The sequence below is a fragment of the Diabrotica undecimpunctata genome, chromosome 3 (genome assembly GCF_040954645.1).
Source record: "Diabrotica undecimpunctata isolate CICGRU chromosome 3, icDiaUnde3, whole genome shotgun sequence".
NCBI lineage: Eukaryota > Metazoa > Arthropoda > Insecta > Coleoptera > Chrysomelidae > Diabrotica > Diabrotica undecimpunctata.
The window spans coordinates 89,269,304-89,285,354 of record NC_092805.1 but is presented as its reverse complement, the minus strand read 5'-3'; the positions used below and the strand labels follow the sequence as shown (position 1 = coordinate 89,285,354).

General features: G+C 33.5%; 1 protein-coding gene across 1 annotated transcript in view; it reads right to left on the bottom strand.

Annotated features, from left to right (window-relative positions):
* LOC140437028 (uncharacterized) overlaps positions 1-16,051 on the bottom strand; it is a 67,738-nt gene that overhangs the window by 35,750 nt on the left and 15,937 nt on the right. The window contains exon 2 of the mRNA XM_072526258.1: positions 14,375-14,555. Within this exon, the coding sequence (XP_072382359.1) occupies positions 14,375-14,555 (181 nt within the window). The remainder of the gene's footprint in view (positions 1-14,374; positions 14,556-16,051) is intronic.

Below are 16,051 nucleotides of genomic sequence, written 5' to 3'. Positions count from 1 at the left end.
TCTATGAACTCTAATGCTGTTATAACTCAGGGGGTCTCCCTTACATAAGTTAAGTGTTTATATTTTGATATGGCTAAATTTTCTTTAATTTTATTGGTACCCATGACGAGTTCCTTTGTATTTTTTTAATAGGCTGGATACCACATTTTAAAGTTTAGAATGTCATGCGTGTTTACCACTTTAACAGCAAAATGTGGTCTCGATGATTTTGCGTTTGCTATTGTTGTCACGTACTAAACTGGAACATAAACCCGGTGATGGCGCCTGAGAACCCTTTTTATAAGTCCAAAATCTCTGCCACACGGTAGAAATGAATGCCCACGAACCGGGAAATATTGATGAATTATTTTAAATCTTTAATTAAGATTTAAGAAAAATCGAACAAGGCTATAATTTCTATATTGGCCCCCACGAACATCACTAAATACGTGTAATTCAGTGATAGTTTCTGGGATTTGTTTTATACAGGGTGGTCCTAAAGTAATTGTACAAATAGAAACCATAGATTCTGCACTTTAAAATATTACGATTTAAGCCAGCTTGCTTTAATAAAATGTTGATATTAAGAAAGATACAGGGTGTTAAAGTGGAAATTTAAAATTCGATTTTTCGCTATAACTTTTAGGTTTGTAAATATTTTTGGACAAAAATTTATAATTGGACGCTCTTAAGTAGGATAAATTATAATTTTATACATAAATTAACGTAACTGATAGATGGCGCCACATATGCTACAGATGTGGCATAGATTTGCGCCTAACTTTTTTGCTCTTGAAGTTACCTCTATTTGTGTTAAAAAATATTAAACATACATTATTTTTACAAAGAAAAGGTATACTTGTTAGTAACCTCAAAATTTAACCGTTTTCGAGATAATCGCATTTTATAAGTCAGCTGCCTCATAATTCTTAGTTGTGATATTTGTGCGGTAAAGCACTCAATACCTGTAGATAAGCATAATTCATAGTTTATTCTTATTAAAATAACTCAAAGATGATAATGTAACATTACAAAATTTTTGTTATGGCTGCTAAATGTCTTATTGGAGAAAATATTCTTCATCTTCTTCTTTAGGTGCCGTGTCCGTATTCAGACGTTGGCCGTCATCATGTATACAATTTCCATTTTCTATCGCTTCTTAAATTTCTATACCTACTGGCGTTGTATTACTTTTTCTCTATTGTAAAATGCTGAAAAACCAAAATATATGGTTTATGTAAGATGGTACACCACCACATTCTAGAGAGAAGGCGTTGAGAACATAGTTAAATATACCTTTTCTGAACGTTGGATTGGACGTGGCAGTCATATTCCTTGGCAATGTGGTGAGATATTGATATAATTATTTAATTTATAAAAAACCCAAAATAATACTTATTATTCATTACGTAAATTGTTGTTTACCCATTTTTATTAGGACAAATGGAAACTAAAGCACAGGTATGAAATCACACGTGTCTTGTTTCATAATACTTTTGCTACAAATCTAACCTTAAAGACTCAGCAGTTTTACAAAAACATCATCGTTGGCCAAATAACCGATATTGTTATAAATATAGTAAACACAGAGGCAATTTAGTTCAGCATAATATTAGTTTGTTAGTTAATCATAATAGTCCATTTATTCGATATGTAATTATAGTTACTCGTAAGCTTATATGCGTGTATATAAGTAACCAATAAATGAGATATATCACAGTTTAATACATTATTTAACCTTTGCGACATAATATACTATAAGATTTGAATATAGATTCGTCCATTATACAGTATAGCCACCACGTAGCCCAGAGTTTAATCTGCTTGATTTTGGTGTATGGGGCGTATTAAAACAACGTGTCTATAAGAATCTCATAAATATTCGCAACCAAATATGGAAAGAAATAAATACTGCAACAGTTTCTTTAGAACCAATGATGCTATTTAATATGAGATGATTTTTATGGAATATATTGACAAATGAATTAATGAAAATGGTAGACATATGGAACACTTACTTTAACAAAAAGTTTAGTAATTTAGTTTAACTATTTCTTAATTTGGTTTGTAAACAAAATGTTTTGATTATGACTTTAATTTAACATAAACTATAAAATGTTTGATGTAAAATCCTATTATTCTGTTTTTTGCCAAATCCTATTATTAATTATCCTGCTGATATACTTATTTTATTTAATATTTCGTTAACTTTTAACTTTAGTTAATGGTATTTTATACCAAAATTTAGATTTATTAATGTTTTTGTCTATTTTTCCTTCGTTGCCTGGGGTAATTGCCTTAAATCAGATATATGCAGCTTATTTGTAAAATGCGATTATCTCGAAAACTATTGAGTTTAAAAGTTATTACCAGGTATACCTTTTTTTGATGAAATAACGTATCTTTAATATTTTTTATCACTAATACAGGTAACTCAAAGAGCAAAAAAGTTAAGTGCAAATTTATGCCACATATGTGGCATATGTGGCGCCCTCTAACCGCTACATCAAAGTGTGCATCAAATTATAATTTCTTATATTTAAAAGTACCCAGTTGTAAATTTTTATGCATAAATGTTTACAAACATGAAAGTTATAGCCAAAAATTAAATTTTTAATTTGCACTTTAACACCTTGTATCTTTCTTAATATCAACATTTTATTAAAGCAATTTAGCTTAAATCGTAATATTTTAAAGTGTAGAATCTACTGTTTCTTTTTGTACAATTACTTAAGGACCACCCTGTATAATCCTGCAGGAAGCTAGCTACCTCATTCGCTCCGCGTTAGGCAGTGCCCAGCATTCGTTTTTATGTCATGTATCCCAAAAACATATTGTCATATTTTTCGTAGGTAAAACATATCATTCACTGGCATAAATGGTAATGCCAAATTTTGCATAAAATCAAAAACGATGGTTGCTGCATTATCGTTTTTATTACATATCTGTTTTGCATATATAATTTTTTTGTAAAACTTATCTTCCCTCCTCTTATGCATATGTAATTCTGCAGCTGCTACTCGTTTTGCGGTATCATTTAGTACCGATGATTTTAATTTAACTAATAGTTCCTCGCATGTCGGTCATACGTCCACCTGCGGTCTACCAAACCTATATCCAAAATTTTCATTGAAAAGTTTATCAAATCTTTATTTTCAGAGCAAAACATTTCGTAAATCTTTTTTACGATTAAAGAGGAATCAATACTAATACACACACGACACACGTGTTAGAGCTAACCGAAATAATAAAATAAACGACTCTGTAGACAAAATGACAGAAACGATGGTGGCGCCAAGAGAATTATTATATAATGGTAACCATTTAGTACTCGAACACTATATCAGAATAGGCTACAGACTATGTTACAGATGAACGAAGAATAGACCCCAACAGAAATGTATCAACACCTAAAGGAAAAAATAAACAAAGCGGCAAACGAAGTGCTGGGTATTGAACAACATAAGAATACATATTTGGAGAAATACACCGACGACTTAGAAGAGATGATTAAAAGAAAAAAAAGTGCATTTCATAAATGGCTAAACGACAGAACCCCAGGAACACGGGGAGAATATGTTACCCTCAGACAACAAGTTAAACAAAGAATAAAGCTCGAGAAAAACGAATACTGGGAGAGAATGTGCAGAGACATAGACAACACGATAGGGTACAACAGATCAACGAAAGCTTGGTAGATAATTACATCGAAAGAGTGGACAAAGCATTACACAAAATTATTGCAGGAGAATAGGCCGGAGTATATCTCATACGACCCTGTGACAATAATAACTGAGGAAGCAGAAATCACAGAGGAAGATATAATAAAGCACTAAAGAAATCCAAAAACAATAAAGCACCAGGACCAGGGAACATAAAAATGGAACTGCTGAAATATGGAGGCGCAAGGATAGTATCCTTTATACGAATGTTGTTCAATAAAATCGAAGCAGGAGAGAATATTCCCGATGAGTGGAATTTATCATACATGTCCTCCATTTTCAAAATAGGTGACAAAAGGTCACCAAATAACTACAGAGGGATCAGTGTAATGCCTTCAATAGCAAGAATTCATCAGTTATAAAAGAAAAACTAGAACAACACATGGACCATTATAGCGAAGAACAAGCCGGATTCCGGCTAATTATTAAATATTTAGATAATATATTCATTATGAGACAGGTGATTGAAAAGAACAAAGAAAAAAACATTGAAACACATATGACCTTTATCGACTTAGAGAAAGCATACGATAGCGTGCCCAGGAAACAACTATGGGAAGCAATGAGAAGAATGCGCGTTAGAGAGAAATGGGTGAATATAACACAAAGACTGTATAAAGAAACACAAGTGCAAATAGAGTTAGGTAGTGAAATAACAAAAACAATCACCGCAACAAAAGGCCTCAAACAGGGATGTGGTCTCTCACCTACACTTTTTAACATATATATTATATAGATCAGGCTTTGAAAAGATTGTATAGAAAATTCGGAACAATGGGCATACCGGTACAAGAGAATATATTACATTCACTACTTTTCGCAGATGATCAAGTCATTTTTACACAAGACAGGGAGGATATGGAATATATGACAAGGAAATTAAAGGAAGAATATGAACTTTGGGGACTCAAGATAAATATGTGCAAGACCGAATACTTATGTATTGGACCCGAGGTTGCAGATTTGAACTTAAGTTTAGAAGAAGAGACTATTAAGAGTTGTAAGGCTTTTAAGTATTTAGGGTCAATGATTAGTCGAGATGGTACTTGTATCAAAGATATAGAAATGAAAATAGCACGGGGAAAACAAGCCACAAGAGCATTTCATGGAGTGATATGGAACAACACTCTAACCAAAGAAAACAAAAAGAGGATCTTTTCAATAAAATAAGAACAGTTGAACTGGACTTTATGAGAAGATGTCTACAAATCACAAGAGCGGATAAAATAAGAACGGAGGAAATATGGAACAGAATGGAAGTAAAATGCTCAATTACAAAAAAGTTGGAAAACAGAGCCCTGCAGTGGTACGGTCATGTACAAAGAATGCCAGAGCATAGGTGGCCGAAAAGAATATTAAACTGGGACCCGCCAGGAAGAAGACGGAGAGGAAGACCTGCTACAAGATGGAAAACATACGTCGGAAATGCTATGATAGATAGAGACCTCAGAGAAGGTGACTGGGAGAATAGAGTGCTGTGGAGGACGAAAACGGCGAACTCATAATGGGAAAAGCCGAAGAAGAAGAAGAAGGTAACCAGTTTCCTTTATAGTCTCAACAATAATTTTATCGTGCGATATTTCGCGTATGGTAGAGAGATACAAATTTCCCTTATAAACTCATTGAACCGTCGTCTTTGGTTTAACAAAATGTATACCTCACTTTAAATTCGTACTTATGTGGACTTATTTCCTTTATACAATAAGCGATTCAATTTATAAATAAAGCTTTCAAACTGAGTTACATAATAACTTTATGGAAATCCATTATTATATATAATAAATAAAGGATAAATTTATATGAAATATAGGGTGACTCACATACATATATCGCACTGCTTATCACAGAAACTATACTTATCACTGAAAATAATCGGATTTGAAATCAAAAAATTTGTACTTTCTCATAACGGGGGTTGATCTGCACGTAAAACATTTATCTTCTTCTTCAAGTGCCATCTCCGCGGCGGATGTCGGCAATCATCATAGCTACTCGTACTTTTGAGACGGCTGCTCTGAAAAGTTCATTTGATGTACATCCGTACCACTCTCTCAGGTTGCACAGCCATGACATTCTACGAATCCCTATGCTTCTCTTTCTTTGGATTTTTCCCTGCATAATCAGTTGGAGCAAGGTGTATTTAAAATTTCTATTTCTTTATTCATCCTTCTCAGAACCTCTTTGTTTGTGACGTGTTCTGTACACGATATTTTCAGAATTCTTCTACACACCCACAGCTCGAATGATTCCAGTTTTTTCATTGATATCGCATTCAAGGTCCAAGATTCCATTCCATAAAATAAAGTCGAAAAAACATAGCACCTCGCTAACCTAACTCTTAGTTCCAATTTTAAATCCCTTGTACGTAGCACTCTTCTCATTTTGTTGAAATTTGCTCTAGCCTTTTCTATTCTGATTTCGATCTCCAGAATGTAATCATTTGTGGAGTTATTCATTGTTCCCAGATATGCATATTTGTCTACTTGTTCGACATTGGTTCCGTTTATTAGAAGATTCTCGTTATTTCTTTGAGTTTTCGATACTCTCATAAATTTTGTCTTCTTGACATTCATTGTTAGACAATACTCTTTTCCATACTCCGCTATTCTGGTCACCAGTCTCTGAAGATCTTCAATATTTTCGGCTAAGATGACAGTGTCGTCCGCATATCTAATGTTGTTAATGGGAACTCCATTTACCTTTATTCCAGCTGTTTCACCCTCAAAAGCGTTTTTCAGGATCTCTTCGGAGTAGGCATTAAAAAGAATTGGCGACAATACGCATCCCTGTCTCACTCCACATCTTATTTCCATTTCTTCTAACAGCTGTTCGTTAACACGTTATAAATTTGATATGATCCTGAGGTCGTTGTAGTCAACCTTCTTTGATTTCAGGACATTCATTAATTGTTTATGTCGTACTTTGTCGAATGCTTTATTATAGTCAATAAAACATACGTATATATCTTGATTGACGTCCAAGCATCTTTGTATCAGTATATTAAGTGAAAAAAGAGCTTCACGTGTTCCTAGGCCTTTGCGTTTAGAAAAACATTTATCAGTCACTGTTATTTCCCGTAAAATCTGATGTCGTCATCAACTTTTTAATGGAGCAGTTTGTATAGTATTGTATTTTTAGATTCTGTGTACGATTATGGACATATTTTGTATAATGTAATAGAGTTATTTATCTTTTTGAAAAAAATTTTCTTTGACAGACCCAAAATTTTGAACATTGATACCTCGTCTATATATAAATACATCTTGAAAATCTGAGGAGCTCTCTATTATCATTTACAGGAAAGCATTGGCGACAACGTTATTACGATGCATACCAATGGCTATGGATATATAGGACTGGTGTGAATATGATATGTATAACCAAATAAACACCCATGAATCAGCTGAGAACATGACATCGGGGGTACAGCTATGTCATTCGCTGTAGATTTGTTGATTAAACATGACGCGCACATATTTACACATACACAAACGCAGACACATATGCACAAGCACAAAATACATAAACAAACATATCTACATCATGCTGTCAGCAAATCATCAGTCAGCTGCACTACAACTGGCTCATAACACCATGAGATTTGTGCTGCCATTCCTGTGCTCCCCAATTCCGAAGTGTAACACTATCATACAGTCACTTATTTTTCTGCGAAATAATGCTCACGATATTTTTTGATCACCAAATTTCTACAGTAATAAAAAATCCCGTTACCTCTATGTTCATACTGGTTTGGAAATATTCTTTTCCTTAATTCAGCTAGGTATTCCTTTGCTTATTTAATGGCGGCAATATTCGCCATCGCAATACTCAAGATACTTCCTCTAGATTGTTGTATCATTTTTTAGGATACTACCACTATCCACTAAACTCTCCTTTTTCGCCATTGTTTGGTCGAGGATTGCTTATTCGATATATTCGCAACCTATACATCTCAAAGCCGTCCACTACCCGCCACCTATGACCCCGCTCATAGCCAACAGGTCAGTCTCAGCTTATCAGTAATAGTGACTCAGCAGTTCTTTAACATAAACTGTGTAATTAAAGACACCTACATTGAACGTATTTTAAGTTAAATTAAGAAAAAGGTATTTTGACATCCTGAACGAGGAACTGCTAAACGTATTAGATAACCCAACATTATAAGAAAGGGAAGACATCGGGTATCATCAGGATCCATACCATCAGAAAAGTATGTCATTTCCTAAAAACAGTATTTTAGGGAAAAGGATTAATAGATATGGTGCATGAGAAGTTGGCCACTTTGCTCATTACGACATCACTTGATTATCTTATACGGAGATTTATAAAAAGGCACCCACAATCAAAGAAAATAAGTGAGAGCTGATGCCTAGTCTTTATGCCTTGAGGACATTGGGAGGAAGAGCATTTCTTGGTGGAAAAACCTCACGAACTGTCGCGCAGAGAGTTATTACAGCTGATAACTCTTCTGACGTTATAGCTGAAAGGAAAGACCTGATTCATCCAGCAGATATTCGAACATTTATTAGACAAATAGATCGTAACAATTAGTACAGCATCATTGTGGATATTGTATTCGTCTTTGTAACACAACCTTGATAGCAGACATTGAGGATAAGTATGAATTTGTTTGAAGATTAAAGAGAAAGATTTTAAAGAGTTTTTCCTTCAATTCAAAGCTGAATGTTATTAAAATCATGTTTTGACGGTTCAGTAGACTTTGTATGAACTGCATACAGTCTGTTAAAATTACAGTCTAAACCAGATCTTTCCAGCAGCTGAGAAACTTGTAAAATAAATAAATATGGTCAGAAAAAAATCAAAAACAAAAAAGGAATAGTGAAAAGAAACTGTAGCATAGTAAACATAATTGGGAGCTCTGTAATATTCCTAATAGACTAATCATGGCTCTAACCCAATGCGGCAATGTTTACAGATACACTTATTTAATTTAAAACATATACAGAACATCATCGACAAGCGTGCAATTTCATGAAAAAACATATAGTTTTCAATGAAAGTAAGCAAGAAATGGCTCTGGAAAGAGAAAGTAGAGGGTACTTCAATAGACAATATACGATATGCAGGCGATACATAAATAAAACCGACATTAGAGGATCTTCAGTACATATTAGCGTTGATTGAATATCTGAAATCGGATATTCAATCAACGCTATTAGACAACATTGACACCTTGGGTAAACGTTTTGGATAGCTAGTAGATAGCAAAATGAAGGACATATGACATATTTTATAGTGAAATCTAGTGAAATAATGACAGTGAAGAAGAAAAGAAGAAAATCACCGATCGTTTCAGATCAAAATTTATATAATTATATATATATATATATATATATATATATATATATATATATATATATATATATATATATAGATATATATATATATATATATACATATATATATATATATATATATATATGTATATATATATATATATATCTATATATATATATATATAGATATATATATATATATATATATATATATATATATATATATATAGATATATATATACATATATATATATATATATATATATATATATATATATATATATATATATATATATATATCATCTTCATCATTCTCAGCATATTCTACCGGTTATGGTGTAGCCTCCCTTACATATTCATTCTTCATATCTTCATATCTGACCACGATTGTCTAAAATTCTCTTTTCTGTGCCATGTTGTACCGGCTAGTTTCCTTATGTCATAGTTCCATCTTAAATTTGGATGTCGTCTTGGTCTCTTGACGCCTCTTGGATACCAAATTGTAATTCTAGTGGACCACCTATTGTCAGTTCTTCTCGCTAAATGTCCCGCCCACTGCCATTTTAAAGATTTAATTCTATAGATTGCATCAACAACCTTGGTTTTCTGTCTGATTCTATTCTTTTATTCATTCTATTCTTTTTCGATCTGTCTTTGTTATACCTAGGATGCATCGCTCCATTGACCCTTGAGTGACTTTGAGTTTCGATATTATCTCTTTCTTTAGTGTCCAAGTTTCGCAGCCGTATGTCATGATTGGTAGTATACACTGATCGAATGCTTTTATTTCAGGCAGATAGGCATCTTCGATTTGAATATAGATAACTGTATTTCTACCAAAAGATGCCCAAGCTAGTTTCATTCTTCTGTTGATTTCTGGAAGTAAGAAGCCAGATTTATATATTAATTGTCCCAGGTATACATACTCGTCTACTGTCTCAAGTGCAGTGTTATTTATTGTTTATTATTACATCTTGGACATTCACTAGCTCGTTGTACATGGTTTTTGTTTTTGTCAAGTTCATTTTTAGGCCAACTTCATTGATAGCTGCATTTAGGTCGTTTATAAGTTCTTGGAGTTCTGCAGGATTATTAGCAATCAGATCGATGTCGCCTATAAATCTTAGATGACTGAGGAATTGCCCATCAATGGATATTCCTTTGTTCCACCAGTTCATTTTGCTGAATATATTTTCTAGAGTTGCAGTGAAGAGCTTTGATGATATTGCGTCTCCTTGTCGGACGCCTCTGGTAGTGGGAAAGTCTGGAGTGTTTTCATACATTTTTACCTTAGTTTTTGTTTGTCTGTATATATTTGCTAAAGTCTCTATGTACGGTTTGTCAATGCCTTAGTTGGTCAAAGCTTCTATTATTGCCTTGAGATATAATAGAATCGAAAGCCTTCTCGAAATCTATGAAGGTTAATGATAGCGGTATTTCATATTCTTTAGCTCTACTCATTAGTTCTCGAAGTGTATGAATATGATCTATGGTACTGAATCCACTTCTGAAGCCAGCTTATTCTCATCTCTGCAGGATCTAATGCGTTTGTGAATCTGTTGTTGATGATCTTTGTGAATATCTTGTATAAGTTTGGTAGTAGACTTATAGGTCTGTAGTTTTTGATATCTCCTTTGAATAACCTTTCTTATGAATGAGAATTATGTTTGCTGTATTCCAGTGGTCTGGTATGCATCTTGATTGGAGGCAGTTCGTAAATATGTCTGCTAGGATTTTCCAGGTTTTATTGCCAGCGTATTTAAACAGTTCCACTGTTATACCATCTATTCCAGCTGTTTTACCGCTTTTCATTTTTGGAATTGTCGATTCTACTTCTTCCGGAAGGACTTCTGGTACATCTTCTTGGTTACTTATTACTTCTTCAAGTGTGTCAGGGGCTTTGTATAGGTCGCTACAAAATTTAGTTATGAGTTGTATTATTTCATTTCTGTCTGTAATTCTGGTGTTTTCGTTTATTAGATCAACGATTTGCTTCTTCCCAATGAATAATGCTTTTCTTGTTTTCTTATAGTTTTTCCTGTTTACGATTGCATTTTCTACCAGCCTTTCATTGTATTTTCTTATGTCTTCCTTAATACTTTTCCTTATTGTCTTACAATGTTCTGTGTATTGTATTTTCTGTATGTTGTTACTTACTTTCATTTCCCTTCTTTGTTTTAGCATTATTTTAGTTTTATCAGACAGTTTACTATGTTCATTTTCTTGTTGCGGACCTCCGATTTCTTTGGCACTTATTTGTATTAAAGCAATTACATCAAGTATGCGCCAACATATGCCATAGTTCGGCCAACATTTCTTATAATATGTAAATTATATCGATTTGGTATAATAGCACTTCCCGTATTTTATTATTATATTTTTAAATTTATTGAAGAGATTTTTTTTAAATTTGATTTCCTTCTACTACTCTTGTATTGTACCGGTTTAATTAAATATGCAAAGGTATTTCTAAACTCACACAAGAGCGCTGGAAGTAAAGATATATTGATATTTTGGGTGTCATTAATTAAAATAATTAGTAATAATAATTACTGGTAAATTTTATTTGTTTGATATTACTTTATATTGGAAATAGTTAATTTTAAAGGAGTATTAAATATCCAAAATTTTAAAAGGCACAAATAATGACTAATCTTGTTGATGGAAGCGATATTGTGCAGACTACATCGTATAAGTACCTAGGACATGAAATTCGGTTGGGCAGAGATAACCAGACATGTGAGCTACCACGTCGATCGGATTAGCCCGGGCAGCGTTTGGTAAATTCAACTATGTATTTAAATCGGATCTACCCATATGCCTTAAAAGGAAAATGCCAAAATATGTCATTTTTATTCCTCTACCCACTCCCTACCCTGCCTCTTAATTTTGATTATATGTATATTGTTTGTAGTCTTTTTTTGACTCCAATTTTGGCATATCTTTGCGCGAATCAATTTTTGCACTATCTCTTTTTTGTGACCCAACGACCGATGAAGATGCTTAAGTTACTTCACGAATCTTTCTACAGATTGGGTGTGACAGGGAAACATAGCGATGTCGATGACTTTGTCAGGAGAACCAGAAATATTATTTTTCACATTCTCTACTTTCAAACATTGAAGCAATGAAGGACAAGTTATTTTATTGTTTTGCCGATCAATCAGATTAATATAGTCAAAATTAATTTGTGGAATAATAAAAGGTCGGATATTAGATGAATCATTATTGGCCTTAGTTTTTGCATTGAGAATGCGAAAAAGTGCAAGCTCTCTTATATGCGGGCGAGTCGCATGCAGCATACATAGCAGAAGATTTTCCGGATGTACAAAATAGGCAATTCTTTGAATTACAGGGTCCACAACACTTTTCAAATTTTGCTCTAGATATTGACTACGTTTTATTGTTTGTAAACATGCTTTGCACCATTTGCGCATGATGAGTTGCATTTAATCTGAAGCCATAAAGGAGTTTAAACCGTGACAATAAATTTGGTCAGTTTCTTTAATTCTGATGTTGGATTTTTAGTCCTAACATAAAGATGTAGAATGCGATTCGCCAACGTGAGCCATCGAGAATGACTCAACTTTCCAGGGCTTCGGTTTAATAAATCAACAGAACACTCTACTGTAGAAATTGCGACATAAATTTGAAATAAATATTTCTGATCGGCACTCAAGTCAATTAAATCTACTTCTTGTAACTCACAGTCAATAATGTTATAGTTTACAACTGACATATTTTCGCACTGAACTGTTTGATTTCCTATAGTTCATGCAAAAGCTCTTGGACGATGAGTTTGACCGTCAAGCTTTTGGAAAAGATGCAATTCATTAGCGTAAAGCTGAGAGACAAATTATTGCAAAAGGCGTCCTAACATTAACTTTAGTTGAGAAATTACACCATTTTTGCTTCCCGTATTTACCACAGTTCTGTCTCAGCCTACTACCATTAGTTCCTCTAGATTATATCTATAACTCTCTAAAAAGCTGACAATACTTTGACAAACGCTTAGACCCGATCTAGAAATGGGTACTGTGTGACCTAAAAATATAGAAGCTGGCTCTTGAACTAATAAAACATGCTCTTTGAGTGTGCTTCTTCTGTGGGGATTGCTTTCAGTATTTTCGATAACGAAGGTTTTATCTTTCCTTCCGTCAAAATATATGACCTTCAAAGTTTCGCGGTAGTTTTGGATAAAACGTTTTGGTGATTGGTCTCTTGCACTTCTCAGTTTATTTCTGTCTATTACGTTTTTCGTGTTAGCGTTGGTAACAATTCCAAGGTCGTGTAGCACTGCCGTTGCCAGAGCTGCTGCAGTCTGTCCGATAGTCCATAGCGGTCACAGACTTTGACCAAGGTAGGAAGTTTGAAATCATTTTGTGTACACTACATTTCTGTATTGATATTGGTATGCGAAGTGAAAGGCAATTCATGACCTATTTCTGTATCAGTTTCTAGCTTTCACAACGTGCGGACTTACTGAAAGTTGCAGCAGCCCCGCAGATGGGACTAGACTAAACAAACCAGGACCGTCAGAACTGGGCTTCTGTTAATAATGCCAACAAGTTTTTTTTTTCGTTTTTTAAAAGCCTGTAGACGACAGAGGATGTAATTTTATTCAAAAGTCGTAATTATACTCTCTTATAACAACCGTTACTAAAGGTAACTTTTGGTGGGTATTCCAATTCAATTTGTCAGTTTTTTAAAATTTTGTGACTATTACTCCAATATTGTTTTTTTTTTCGTTTTTCAAAGGCTGGTAGAGGGCAGAAGGTGTCATTTTATCAAAAAGTCGAAATAATACCTACTTACTGTCATTACTAAAGGTAACTTGGTGGGTATTCCAAATAAATTTGTCAATTTTTTTAAAATTTTGTTTACTGCACCAGCAAGAAGCATTACTAACCGATTAGACAACGGCAAGTGTGACCTTGCCGAAACGTCGTCAATGTTCGGATAAACTTACGTGGTCAGGTAAACGTACGTAAGTACGTTTACTAAGTACTTACGTAAGTTTTCGGGAAGAACCACGTTGAGAATTTAAAACCATGAATGATTTCTGGCGGCTCGGGAGACTGAGACCTCGGAAGCCCTGAAGAAGACATCAGAGAGGATGTCGAAAGCTCGGTGCAACGAAAATCAACGCGGTTTAACCCGGAAAACTGGTGAGTTTAATATTAATTTTTATAACAGTATTAATCTTAGCTCTAGGTTTAATTGTACTAACCGCAGAAATCTTTCCGAACACACACACACATATATATATATATATATATATATATATATATATATATATATATATATATATATATATATATATATATATATATGTTATATACTAAGCTATTTCGTCTAAATTGCTATTTTACATACCTTGAACGAGCCCAGATCCATCGGAAACTTCGGAGTGGGTTCTGTCTATGTGCCCCGGGAACCTTCCAGCTGCGTATCCAAACGCATATGGCTTTGGAGGCGGTGGGGGTGTATGTTCTTCAGGTACAAGCAAATGTACGTCACAAAGGCCAATTGATAGTAAAAAAGGCAATATTATTAACTAAAAAAATAATATAATATATACATATACATTATTTACATCAATATAAATGTATATTAAATACTAAATACAACTCCTTTACACCTTAGATAATATATTGAGGACTGGGTTATGATTGTGTGTATTAAATACTAGTTGAGTGTGTCAACTGCCATTATTATGCTTTTTAAAATCTTTCTACCTTATTTTAAAAGCTCACTCTTTCATGTTCAGCATACAGAGATTTCTCAGTATAAACTGAGAATGTGAACATTATGTGGAGCAAAAGCGAAGATTCTGTTATAAAGGTACAGAACTAAACTCTACAAAAGAAAGAAGAAAGCTAAAAACCTTGGATGACTCAATAAATACTGGACATCATGGAACAAAGAAGAAAATATGGAAACAAAATCCCAGATAAATACAGAGAAAAACATAAATTAATAAGAAACAAAATAAAAGAGGCTAAGGAAAAGTGGACGATGGAAACATGCATTGAAATGGGGAGATCACAGAAAAAACATGATCATTATAATTTACATAAAAAGTCAGAGAATTATGACCGATTAATTGACAAAAATAATAAACCGATTAATAACTCAATTGAAATAAAACAAGTATGGTCTAAATATATTGAAGATTTTTTCATGAACACAAGAACGGAACCAACACTGATAGTGAGAAAACTACAAAAATATTAAAATCTGAAGTTCAACATGCTAAACAACACATAACCTGGAAGAGTCCTGGGCCAGATAAAGTTCACGAGCTGAGTAAATTTACAGATGAATACAATTTAAGCTCAATAACTATCCACTTTAAAAACATTTGAAACCATAAATATTTAAAATAAAAAAAAAATAAAAATTTAAAACATAAATCTGGTGAGATACCTACAGAATGACTACTATCGACCTTTGTTCCGCAAACACCAAGAATCCCAAACACTGTAATGACTAAAGATTAATCAGCTTAATGTCACAATTATTGAAAACATTTTTAAAGGTTATAGGTATATGCAAGAATATTCAGAAAGTGTGAAGCGGACATGAGTAATAGACCGTTTGACTTTAGTAATGGCTTCGGAACAGTAGACGCTCTGTATAGTTTCATAACTCTTACTCACAAATGTCGAGACCAACAAAAACATCTTCGTCGAGACAACGCAAATGCAGCTAAAACATAAGTTAGTCATCAGGTCGGATTCAGCATATTACCTCAATAGTTATCGGATTAAAGGGAAAAAAGATGGAATAAGATTATTGCACATTCGAGATCCGAATTTAATAAGTACGTACTAAACTAATAAAAATGCCGTTAAATAAAACTGAAATTGGAACATCTCTAGTAGTTTCTATGAAAAACTTTACCAAAGAAGAAGTAACGCTGTACAAATTCCAGAAATGGAGAAACTAATTTGTGAGGTGAAAAAGAAAGGTTCATGCTTGGCACCATGTTTTGAAATCCAGTAATACTTCAAAGGCGACAAACCTAAAATTAGGCCCCTCCTTTATGCT